Source organism: Ochotona princeps, chromosome 20 (assembly GCF_030435755.1).
Source record: "Ochotona princeps isolate mOchPri1 chromosome 20, mOchPri1.hap1, whole genome shotgun sequence".
In the NCBI taxonomy this organism is placed as follows: Eukaryota; Metazoa; Chordata; class Mammalia; order Lagomorpha; family Ochotonidae; genus Ochotona; species Ochotona princeps.
Window position 1 is genome coordinate 20,324,050 of NC_080851.1, and position 13,116 is coordinate 20,337,165.

The 13,116-nt window shown below is 41.5% G+C and overlaps 1 protein-coding gene across 5 annotated transcripts in view; it reads left to right on the forward strand.

Moving 5' to 3' along the window:
* Nucleotides 1-13,116, forward strand: part of ELMO1 (engulfment and cell motility 1) — a 497,188-nt gene that overhangs the window by 104,711 nt on the left and 379,361 nt on the right. For all 5 annotated transcript variants that reach the window (XM_058677989.1, XM_058677988.1, XM_058677992.1 and 2 more), the window contains one exon: nt 12,283-12,323. In XM_058677989.1, the coding sequence (XP_058533972.1) occupies nt 12,283-12,323 (41 nt within the window). The remainder of the gene's footprint in view (nt 1-12,282; nt 12,324-13,116) is intronic.

Sequence of the window (13,116 nt, forward strand, 5' to 3'; positions counted from 1 at the left end):
ATTCCTGTTAGGTATATAAATATGTAGATTCAGTGAGAAGGCGTCTGTGTTCCCAGAAAGAGGCAGTTTGTTCTGCATCAAGGCAGCTTGCACTGTGTGTGAGGAGTGGATAGACCTGTGTGCCATGTGCCTGGAATTCAGAGGAGAGAGAACTGTGGATGTGCTTTTCCAGCTTTGTTGTTTGGCGATTCCTCCATGACAGCTAGTGGGTCATCAGAATGCTCGACAATCCCTTCAGCTGCACAGTCACCAGTCTTGAGTGGCTCTTCACTCTGTCCACCTTGCCCCAGCCTCACTGCCAGCTTTGTCCCCAGTAGGCTGCTGCAGGGGCATCCCAGCAGCCTCTATACTTCGATGTCTATGCCTCCCCACTCCAGTCTCTCAGCTCAGCATCCTTCAGTGACTCTTCCTTTGTGCTTAAAGTTCAGACTTGCTTGTCATATTATCTGCAGCTGCTGCCTGCATCACCAGCTTTCTTGGAGCCACTGTGGTTTCTCCCCCAGCCCAACTCTGAGATTTCAGCAGGTGCTACCTATCTCTCCTTGTTCACTCTAGTTCCTTTGCAAATATGACATTTCTTAATTGGCAGTTACAGCTCTGCTTTTCCTGCCAAATGCCTGTCTGTTCTCCCATCTCAGATGAAGCACAGATTCCACAGCAGGGGACCCCTGAGGCTGGAGGGAGGGCCCTTGCTGTCTGCATTTGTGACATGTTATGGAGGCTCCACTTGGCAACATTGTAACTCATTGTGTGATGCTGTGGGAGAACCAACTGTGTTCCCAGTGCTTTAGCAAAGTGCCTGGCACGTGGTAAGCTTCTAATTGACAATAAATGATTGCTGAGCAAAGGAGATAGGTGAGATTTATACTTTTTCTGCCTAATGATATGAACAAAGTTATGAAAGGAAGTGGCACTGCTGAGGACTTTGCTTGGATTATCCTCACCATGTGTTATTATTAAAGATAAGATTCATGTTATCAAAGGAGTTTCCATGGTGTGTCCATCCATGAAGGCCATTCACACACTAACGATAGTCAAATGGCCTTGAGAGAATTCATTTTCAAAATAATTCTGGATGAATCCTTACTCCAGACCACATTTGTGATCATCTGTTTGGGTTTATCAGCCTCATCATCGTAAGATGCTTGTAATTTCCAGCTGAGACTTCTTTTTCAACCCACTGACCTACATGAGCAACTATGAAGCTGCCTTTGGCTGTGCCTCTGTAGATGGCCTGTGTACCTCAAACTCAGTAATTTTATATTCAAGAAATCCTCATTGTTCTCCCAACTCCAAACCTATGCCATTTTGTTTGCTTGCTTTCCTCTCTTTGGTGCAGGGTGTGAACACACACACACACACACACACACACACCTGTTTGCTGAAGCAGGAGTCTTTTGTCCTCATGGGTTCCTCACTATCCCTTGGCCTTGCTGCCCAGTTGCTGCAGAAAACATGGCGTCTGGTCTGTCCTTTCGCATCTGTCCTGCTGGCTTCGAGAAACTTAAAAACAAATGTGACAGGTGTCTACAGAGGGATAACTTTAAATGTGCGAGAGGAATCACCCCACAAATGGGATCCCATGAACACCAAGGAGGTAGACATAAATTGCAAACAGGTGAACATGAGATAAGATCAATTAGAAATAATGGAAGTGCAAGCTGTACATACAGCAAGTTCTTTATAAAGTGGACAGGCGTTGTGGCACAGTTGGGTAAACTGCTGTTTGGGATTCATATTATAATGCAGAGAATGCAGTCTCCCCTCTGCTTCTGACCCAACTTCCTACGGATGCATGGTCTATGAAGCAGCAGGTGATAACCCAAGTACTTGAGTAGACTACCCCTCAACCATGATACCCAGATAGAGTTCTGGCCTCATGGCTTTAACCAGGCCCAGTCCTAGATGTGTTGGTCCTTTGCAGAGTGATCCAAAAGATGGAAGTGCTCTTTCACACTGCCTTTTAAATAAATGAAAAATAATAAATTAATTAAGCATAACAACAGCAGAAGAGAAGATTGAAATGCTCAGATAGAGTAACCCTGGGGTGAATCTATCTAAATTTGGGATTAGTAGATTAGAGAGTGAATATGACAAATGCATCCAAAACATGGCATAAGAGATAAAGGAACAAGAAGATATGAATACCAAGCTGTGTTGAAAAGGGCAAGCTAAGACTTTCAGCCCGGGCTCAGTTGGCAACTTTTCCAATAAGGAAGAAAATGAATAGTAGGAACACAGTATTTAAGCAGATACTGGCTACTGTGTTGCTTCTGGAGTTGAAGTTCCCTTGACAATGAGAAAAACCAGGGACTTTGGATTTGGTTGTTGAATGAGCAGAAGCTCTTTTGTGAGTAGCTGTGTGGACTTAGCACTCCATTAGAGAGAGAGAAAGAGAGAGAATGGAAGGTTTCTCAGCAGGGTACTCATACTTTGGTACTTTTAGAAAGTCTCAATTTGAGAATTACCTTGTGAAAAGTAAAATAGGATAAGAGAGACTAGGTAAATTGCTGTCACAGTGGCCCAAACTACCATGTACTGGCTTGGGCTGGTGACAAGAAAGATGGAAGGAAGTGAAATGTATGCTAACTACATGAAGATAGTTCTCTCACAGAAACATGGTAATTCATTGGAGAATAGAACATTAAGGTTGCTTCCAGAATTTACAATATGTACAGCTTGGCAAGTGGTAGTGATGCCTGCCAAGCTGTAGAGGTATTTGGCAGCCTTGGCAATCTTAAAACCTAACAAATGAATACAGGCAGACAGTTCAGGTGTCAGCACAGAACCTGCTCTTGTAGTTGCTTTGACTTTTGATTCACTACTCAATTTGTCCATTTAATCTCTCAAAATCCAGTAGAGGGTCTGGCACAGGCAACTAAAGTTCTCGCCTTGCCTGAGCTGGGATCTCATTTGGGCACTGGTTCTAATCCCGGCAGCCCCGCTTCCCATCCAGCTCCCTGCTTGTCGCCTGGGAAAGCAGTGGAGGACGGCTCAAAGCCTTGGGGACCCTGCACCCAAGAGGGAGACCTGGGAAAAAGCTCTGGGCTCCTGGCTTCGGATTGGCGCAGCTCCAACTGTTGTGGCTGCTTGAGGAGTGAATCAACGGACAGAAGATCTTCCTCCCTGTCTCGCCTCCTCTCTGTATATATGACTTTCCAATAAAAAATAAAATAAATAAATCTTTTCTAAAAAATCCAGTCTAAGCCCTATTTAAGAATGCATGCCTGATTGTGTCTCTTCTCTGTATAAATCCCTTTTTGCCTGTAATTTGCCCCCCTATTTTTTTTTTTTTTTTTTGCCAATTTCTCCATGTATAACCTGAACATCCATTTACCAGGCTTGATTGCCTTCTTTTTTTTTTTTTTTTAAAGCTTGGTCTGTGTGCAGTAGCTTAATCGAATTTTTTGTGTGTAGATTTATTTACCATACAGAATAAAAGTATGGGTTGGTGATTTGTTTGAAGATGAAAGAGATTGGAGAAAGAGCATTCATTTGTGAATATTGTTTTTACCAACAAATTAGTGAAGAGAGACAGAAGTAAAAGAAAAAAATGAGAGAGCTCATTCAATACTTCCTTTGTCACAAGTTCCCTCACAGTTATTTTTTAACTGCCGTCTTAATTCAAATTGCAGTTTCTTTTCAGTGGAGAAACCTTCATAATCCTGCGTTGAAAATGAACTCAAACCCTTAGAGTTTATCTGATTAAATCCCATCCCCTCACCTTTGTCAGATAGCATCGTCCCCATCACAGCTGATCAATATTTCTGTTTATCCTGCTAAACTGACTTTTCATTTTCAAACTGTGCGTAGATAGAGTTCATCTTCCATATATAAACCCGGTGCAGATAAGTGGACTGTTTCACAAAGATGGTGAGCACAAGTTCTAAGCTAATGATCAGTGTGAACCATTTACTTCCACATAAAAGGGAACACTTGATTACAAGCATGTGGTGGAGTAAAATGGCCTGTCAGTGGGTCTAGAGTCATCTGGAAATACTTCTTGGAAAAGACTATACTATTCAGGATGATTTCCCAGTGATATGGGACTGAGTAAAATAGTACAGGGCTAGCAAGGAAAATAACAGATCAGCATTGATACAAATAGCGTTGCCTAATGATTTCCCAATGGTATAGGACTACATAAAATAATAAGGGGCTAGCAAGGAGAATCACACCCCATCAGCCTTGGTAGAAGTTGAATTTCATTTTTGTATAGTCCATTTGTATGTTTCTGGCATTTTCTAATGTTGTAATTTCCCTTCCAATGATTGTAAGTATGAGAATGCTTCAAAGTTTGTGGAAAATGGAATTAAAAGACAAGTTAACCTTGATACAAAAGGTTTAGAAATCCATACATTATTTAATTGTAATAGATATGTCCCCAAGCTTTTCAGAGATACTCGATAGCATAGATTTCCAATTTTCCTTTTTTTTTTCTTTTTCCAATAAAATAAGCTTACCTTTTAATTTTGTTTTCCACAATCTTTCTAAAGGTCTCTTTTCTGTTTGGATATCTAAACAAGAATATATGTCTTCATGTTTTTAATCTACTGATGTGTTTGAGTGCTAATTATTCATGCCTTCCCTTATTTCATAGTCCATCTATTTTTATAACACACAGATTTTATTCTATCTCAGTAAAGTCTAATATTTAATTAGTTTCATGGAGCTTAAGACAAGCCATTTTTAGTAAACTATTTTTGATGGTAATCATCATTTGTCAATGAGAAGATGGCATTTGTCTGTTACTTTTTGGTTTCCAAACTTGACATGAAACATGGCTTGCTGCTGTGGAGAGGTTGTGGTAAGCCCATTGACACTTTGATAATTACTGGGAGCTTGTGTCAGTGATTCCTGGCATAATTGGAATAAAAATATCTTATTCCCAAAAATCAGCTAAATTTGCCTCAGGAAAGTAGGGTTTTATATTTTCAAATTCATCAGACTGTTATTAAAAAGAGTATGTGTATACCTCTTTGCAGCCCATCAGATTGTGGGAGGGTGTTTGAGAAAGCACTTGAATTACGAAATTAAAGATATGTTTTATTTCATATGTATTTTCATGAAATTTTTTGAGACCCTGCCTATGTGTGGATTTTCCATTTTTTTTAACTAAAGAAATGTATCTACCTTACCAGTAGAAAATAAATAAATCTTTGAAAAAAATGTATATTTGAGTTCTTTAGACATTTTTTTTAAAGTACCTTGCACATGGTTCAGAGCATGGAGAGTACTTATAAGGATCATTGCAGAAGATTAAAATTGTTACAAAATGAGTAGTGTCATGGACACAATGACACGAGGCACCTCTGGGAACTGGAGGGGTTATTCCACATCAAAGTTTCTGCCGGTCACATTGTGCCAGTTGTAGTCAACATGCTTATCCTTTCTCAGTGGTGTCCTGACATTTGGAAGCTGAGTTTCTTTTCTTCCTGGGCCAACATTACTCATAACTGCTGTGCAGAATATGTTCAATGAATTTCCATCTATAAAAGCAAAGTGAAATCCCAAGTGCTGTGTTGTACTGCCTCAAAGTGTCAGAATAAAGCATCTGTCAGATTCTTTTAAAGAATGGAAGAAAGGCTTTTTCATAGCCCAGGACCACAAACTTTATGTCTTTGTGGAAAAACAGTCTGGCAATGAAAGGACTGTGAAACCACGCCATGTAGAAGGGAGACTGATTGATGGGAACTGGGGCTTGCTTCCGGCCTCTGTTTGCTATATTCTGTCTGCAGTTGCTCTACTGAGCGCCGGCAGTAAGTCAGGCCAAATCCAGAAGGGAAGGAAAGATAATGCAGGTCGGAGGAAAGAAGATGTGTTCTTGAGTAATGTTCATTAATTACATGGCCTGTGAGGGCCCAGCGCCGTGCACCTGTGAGTTGACAGTATCAGAGGCAATCTCTACCTTTAAGGCAAGGGCAATCTGATTGGTAGAATATACATCCATGAGTCCAAGGATCAGCAGGATGAGACAAGTACCAAGGGCAACACTGAGATCTTGAGCCCTTAGTCATGGAGAAAGGAGTATACTGGATAACCATTCATGCACTGATTTCATTGTTTAGATCAACAGTCTTTTCAAAGCAACTGTGAAGTGTCCAACCAGGGGATAAAAGAAATGTAAGAAACTAGTCATCTATTACATTTATGTGATATCCTAATCATACCAGGTTCCATTTCAAGGATTTTATATCTTAATTACACAAGTAGAATGTGCAAGGTGCTGCTTGTATCCTTATTTACAGAAGAGAAAGTGGAATCCTTTAGAAGAGAAGTGAGCTGAAAGTTACAAAGCCAAGGTCTGCAGATGCTAAGGATTCAATCCCAGGAAGTCTTCTAAGGCTGTTCAAAAACTTTTAGTTGAGGAAAGATAGTTAAAAAGTAAAAAGATTAAAAGTCATTCTTCTAAATGCTTTTCTATCCATTGACACTACATCATGTCATGGACTTTTTTTTTTTTGACATGAACTTAAACACATTTGGAGTAAATGAACTTCCTTTGCCTTCCTTTGCGGCAGGTTCTCTGTTTTGGGTTATGCCTGTGTTAGGACAAGCATGGGTCTGAGCAGTGAATCCTAGAATGGGGAATTGCAACCCACTGTCTTTAGACACTTAACAGGCATGTGGGCACAACTGGCATGTTGCCAGCCTTAGTAGTAGTCCAGTGTCAAAGCAGAGATGCAGGGAGTATTTGGTCTTGGTCAAGTTCCTGAGACAGGTGCCTTGGGTAGCAAGAAGTGGTTGAGCAATCAGGATCTGCCAGTGTTCATCATAGGTAGAATGGGGCTGGCTGGGCTCTCCTGGCAGGTTCGACTGATGGCCTGCTGACTGGACAACCAGGAGTCTTTTTATTCATGTGTTTTTACTCACTTTTTACTCAAGTGTTTTACTCATGTCACCGTGTTCCCAAGTCTTGAGAGAAGTGGACAGATAGACAGAAACCTGTTACATAGTCTTTTGGGCAAATGTTAACTTATATATAAGTCCATGGGCAAAGTTAGCATTTGCCTTGAAACTTACTTATTAGACAATGAGCTCATGTTGAACTGAGGGCTTGACATAGGAAGTGAGGAAAACAGTGGTACCAGATTATCTTGGCTCGTTTGTTTTTGTTGTTGTTTATTTATGACAGTAGACTTACCAATGGTGACAGTCATTTGAACAATATCTGTTTTATCATCTGTTGAATTTCTTTCTTGGTCAGCTGCCTCAACTCAAATGCTCTTCCAAGTCATGAATCACATGGTCTCCTAAGCGGATGATTCTGTGCAGGGAGCAGTGACAGCTTGCACGTGTCTCAAAGCTTATGGCAAGCAGCTGCTTAGAATAACCCAGCAGTGGTTTACATGGTAGGAAGTAGGAAATGCTTTGGTTAATCCAAGCTTTCCTTTAAAGTAGCTTGCTTTGCATCTTTCTTCAGTTTTATATATTAATGGGATATTGAATGCCTGTATTTTCTATCTTCTATTAGATCTTACTACAACCCACATACTGTGTTAACTGGTATGAAGGGATTGGCTTGGGGAAAACTACAGAGATGAATTAATATGTCTTAAGGGATGAGAAGATAAGACAAATGTATAAAGGCCTCAGGTGTGGTTCATTTAATGTGCTAAATGCAGAGAGGGAATAGTTGCATCTATCTGGGGAGACTGGAAACATGTGCTTACAGGAGGTGTTTTTGACATGGATGTTAAATGACAGGTAGAAGTTCAGTGTTAGAGTTATTACAGAAGGAAAGATGTTCAGTAGACCAAATGGTACAAATCAAAATGTGCAGGTGGGATTTTGGGGGAGCTGTGTGTATAAAACTTAGAAAAAAAAGAGTCAGAAGCATGGGAAAATATACAGAATCGTAGACTTGCTTGAGCAGATTCTAGAAAGCTATGCCTAACAAGCTAAAGGGTTTATACCTTTTAGCAGTAATTGGGGACCCATAGAGGATATTTGAGCCAAGGAGTCACATGAACAAAGTTAGTTTGAGAAATCTATCTGGTTGTGATTGACATGGGGATCAGAGGAGAACCTGAACTACCACTTAAATGTGGTAGGACGTATCTGGAAAGGATGAAGAGAAGAAAGGCTGTGGAGGAGTAACAATGAGACTTAGCTATGTTATCAAGGGCACTGTCTCAGGACAGGGTAAAGAAGAAAGACAAGGCAAGGGCAGGTCCACTAGGAAGGGACCTGGAAGAACTGTCCCAAGTAGGCAAGTTGAGGGGAGGAACCAATGGAAGATGAGAATTTGAGTTGGTTTACCAGTTGAGCATTTGCTAGGATATTGTGATGAGTAGTTGCTAATGATGGGCAGCTACTCAGCAAGGTGCTGGGGCTAGAGTGGTGGTAACACTGGGGATATATCTGATGACAAGGGTTGGAATGAAGAGAGCCAGGAGCTCAGAAGAGTAGTTAGAAGGTGACAGGTCAGGCTGTGGACACCGTAGAGGAGAAGGCTGCATACCTTGGTAAGAAATTTTATCTTAAGAGTTAATATATGAGTTACTTCATTATGGTGAATTATTACTAGGTATTACTAGGTAGCAAAAAAAAAAAAAGGCATTACTAGGTAAATGAACACACAGAAGTCCTGGTGGGGTAGAGTGGCGCGAGGAGGACTGGAGAGGAGCATGCTACTGTTAGGGCAGGCTGAGAGGCTGGTGATTGGTGAGGGGTCACTTTGTTTACATACATCATAACTTGCCTGAAGGAGAGGGAGAATGCGACATCTAACAGTCATGTTTGCAAGAGTGCCTGAGACCAGACCTATCAACTTAGGACAGTTGAAGTGAATGAGATTTATGGGGAAGTGACTGATTGAGTAAAATCAGAGAAGAAAAGAACAGAAACTTGTGGTTAGGAGGCTGAAGGTCAAAGAGGAACTACCAAGGACTTTTTGGACTTTATTGAATTGGTTACAAGTGGAGGAGAATGGAAGAAACTTGATCATACTTTAAAAAGCTAATGGAAAGCAGTGGAGGACGGCCCAAAGCCTTGGGACCTTCCACCCGCGTGGGAGACCTTAAGAGGCTCCAGGCTCCTGGCTTTGGATTGGCTCAGCTCCAGCCGTTGCAGCTGTTTAACCATTGGATGGAAGATCTTCCTCTCTATTTCTCCTCCCATCTTTATATCCGCCTTTCCAATAAAAATAAATAAATCTTAAAAAAAAAAAAGCCAAACAACCAAAACCAAAACAAAAGCTAATGGAAACTAGAATTGAAAGAGGAGAATGAGGGAAATGTGATGATACTTTAGAAAATTAATGGAAAGTAGAATTAAAACGTAATTATTTTGGTACAAAACACCATTTGAAGTCATTGGTCATTTTTTAACAATATATATTTCCATGAAGTTTCTGAAGACATCTGCATGGATTTCAGAATTGTTTGCTGCAGAACAAGCTTCCATTTTCATTCCATTTCCCATGAACTGGTGCAACTTGCAGTATGTACAGTAGCTTTGGCAGGGGAGCTTCGGAGAGAAGAGGTAGTGAATTCAGATGGGAAGAGGAAGGTGAGAACTGTGGAAAGGCGTTTGAAGTTAGGTGTTGCTGGTGGTGGCTAACTTTGAAATGAAACAGAAAGGCCAGGATGTAGGCAGTGGGCCCATCCCTGTCCTTACATAACATTCCCTTTAATTGGCAAGGCTACATTATGAATGTTCAGTTAACCATGATTCCTTTCCCTCCGTGGTTTCATTTTTCTTTAATCTTTCTCTATTAAATTTCTAAGCTTTGTATTTCCATGGTCTTTATTTCTTTCATATATCCAACATCAGAATATTCTAGGTATAATAGTACCCCAGAGATTTCTTTTTAAAGTTGATCCTGAACCTATGAATCAGACCTGAATTAAATTCACGGTTTATTCCTCCAAGAGCTGGAAGCTAAGAAGTCTGACTTTGGAAACAGTTGCCTACCTTCACTTACCTCAAGAGCAACCCTGCTTGATGTGTTATTTCCTTGTAATTTAAGATGGAACTCTGACCCTGTTGTTTATGTTTTAATTTGTTCGTTTGAAAGGAAGAGCAACACACACAATTAGTTACTTAGCTAGTTAGCTAGTTTCCTTCTACTGGTTCACTCCCAAATACTCAAAACAGCCAGGTCAAAGCCAGTGGCCTGGAACTTCCTGCCAGCTCTCCTACATGTTGACAGGGACCGAAGTGCTTAGGTTATCACCTGCTGCCTTCCAGGGTTGCATTAGCAATAAACTGGAATAGATGGGAATCAAATTGGGCACTCCTGTGTGGGATGTGGGTATGCTAAATGGGAGATTCACTGTGGTACAATGCCTGTTGCTGTGTTTCAGTTTTGAGGGTGAAAGTAGTAAGGTCTGGTCCTAAGAGACTGAGAAGGGCCTCATCTCCTAACAGTAGTCTAGAGGAATCTCTGGCAGGTGGAAATGCAAAATCCTCATCTTGCTGGACAAGTTTCATTTTTAAAGTCCTTTTGCCATTGGACTTTGTGAACACATTTACCTCTCAGCTCAGCAGCTACCCCATCAACAGTGAATAAGTTCTTACACACATCATTGTGGAACACAATTGCTGTTTGTGCACTTTTAAAATTTATTATCATTTTGTTTGACAAGCAGAACCATCTGCTGGTTTATGCACCTAAGGTCCGTAATGCCAGGGTTGGGCCAGGCTGAAGCCAGCAGCCCAGTACTCCATCTGTATCTCCCTTGTGGATAGAGGGGCCCAAGTACTTGATGTAGCATTTCATCCCTTGATGTGCATTTGCTGAACTGGGATTGGTGGAAGTGGGGCTTGGACTCAAGCACTCTCATATGGTCTGTGAGTATCTCAAGGAGTGACTTAAACACTAATTCAAAATTACCCCCTTCTGCCCCCACCTCATATCACCCTTTCTAATCTTATTCCAAAGCACAATGTCTCCAGCTGTCAAGATAACCGCCCAGCATATCTTCACTCCTCAACAATTCTGGGTCTCCTTCTGTAGGCAGAGATAAACTTTTGTTGAACTCTTTGGATGGTGACTGCAGCCTGGGGCCTGAAGCTACAGTGGATGGGAGTTCATTGGAGGAGCTGGAGCCTTGAGCAGACCCAAAGAGGCCCTTGGAGGGGACTGTGTGCACAGCAGTCAGAGGTCCCAAGAAAGCAGGCAGATGGTACACTGTCTTACGGCAAGGTTCCTAGGAGAAGTTGCATCTCTTTTAGTAAAGTGAGAGGGGCTAGCAGTCCCAGCCTTCTAGGAGTCTTTTGCTTTTAAAAAAATTCTAATTTAATTTATGACATTTTGATTTTTGTCACAGCCTGGGAGGATACATAAGCCCTCTCCCCATGTTACAGATGAACTAGCACAGTGAGTGTAGATCACCCTGTAGATTCAACCTGCCTTGTTCTAGATCCCTTTCTAGCCAGCAGCACACACAGTGCCTTTCAGAAGGGGAGCGGTAGACCCTGTTGATAATTATCCATGACTTTTCTGTTGGCTGTGTGTGAAAATCAGGGCCATGTGTTCATTTTACCTCTCTGATTTCTCATCCTCTCTTTTCCATTTGTTTTTGTGATTAGTTGGTTTGGTGGACGCACTGTTCCCCACCCCAGGAGACAGGCAGAATCTGTTTGCATCCTAAGCAGAAGGAATTTCGACATCTCTTGGGGAGCAGGGGTGTCCCTACGCTACATTCCTTCTAGCTGGAGGGACAGGCAGCGCACAACTGTGGCTGTGCAGTGCCAGGGTGCAGCTGTAGTCAGCCACCAGTTGACACCACGGCACATGCTGTCATGGTCACATTGCTCGCATATGTCTGGGCCAAGCTGCTTCATGACTGGCATTTACCCAGGGCTACGTTTGGGAAAAGAATTCTGTGCAATTTGTTGGAGCAGTTTTGCAAGGCCTCATCTTCCATTTGCTGCACGTTCTGCTAAAAACATGAATCAAAGCTTGTTTGCATAAAAGTTAAGCTGCTGCTTCCCTGATTCATATATTACTGGAGGAACTTGAGTTGTGACTTGACCTTGGGGCATCCATTGCCTGTGAGATGTTTGAACATCCTGATTTTAATGCTGTTGAATTGAATATGATACAAGGAAAAGGCTCCCAAAGGGTAATCAATCATTAATAAATGCGATGGTGATGGCTGGGAGATTGCTACCTTGAGAAAAATTAAAAGGTTCATTGGCAACCACCAAGAATAGTGAATGTGAATTCTTGCTTCGATTTTCTTCCAGGCTTCTTCTTCTTTTTTGTTTAATTTAAAATAGTGAAATGAAACTAACAAAATGTTTCCTTTTTTCTTTTTTGTTATTTTGCAGAAAAAGCCACTGTCTGCCATAATAAAGGAAGTCTGTGACGGGTAAGTGCAGTTCCATATTCACCTCAAGGACTCTAGTCTATAAACTCCCTGGCTAATATAGTAATTCCTGGGGAATAGTAAACAGTCCAAGTCATCATTTGTCCTGCTGAATATCAGGAACAATCACCATGTAGAAGTTATGCACCCATTTCTACCTAGAATTTGCTATAGTTCTTTAAAGAACAGTGGAAGAAAGTGGAAAATGACTTTAAAGTGCCTATAGGCAGGTTAGTTTGATCTGGTTTGGCAAGTTTCTTTCCTTTTGTCCTAACCAGCAGGCTGCGTGCTGCAGATTTCTGCTGTTAAATACAAGCTTCATCTGGTATATCACTGGGCAGCTGTGCTGCAGCCTGAGGTTTCGCACCCATGTGGCTTTCCTACTTCTCTTTGGCTGCTGTAAACAATCCAAAGGAAGAGCTCATGTGGAAGTCACGGGACGGTTTTCAGCTTCTAAAGCAGAAGCATGAATGGAGTATTACCTTGAATCTCATGGGACTTAGAAGATTTCACTGGAGAGTCCAGTCTGCATCCAGTATCCTGACTGGGGAAAGCTGAATACTCAGACAGTTGCAATGTGCCAAATAATCATGAGTTCAAATTGCATCCACTGCTTTTTTTTTCCCTCTCTCTGCTTCAGTCCTTCAAAATAAAGTGGAAAATAGCAATCTGTATTTAAATCCCCACCCTTAGCTTTGATGATGAAATGCTTGCAAGTGAGCAGTAGACCCGAAACAAGGCTTAGACAGATGCACACGAAATGATTGGTCTCAGGCTAGTGGAAGGTAGGCGAGAG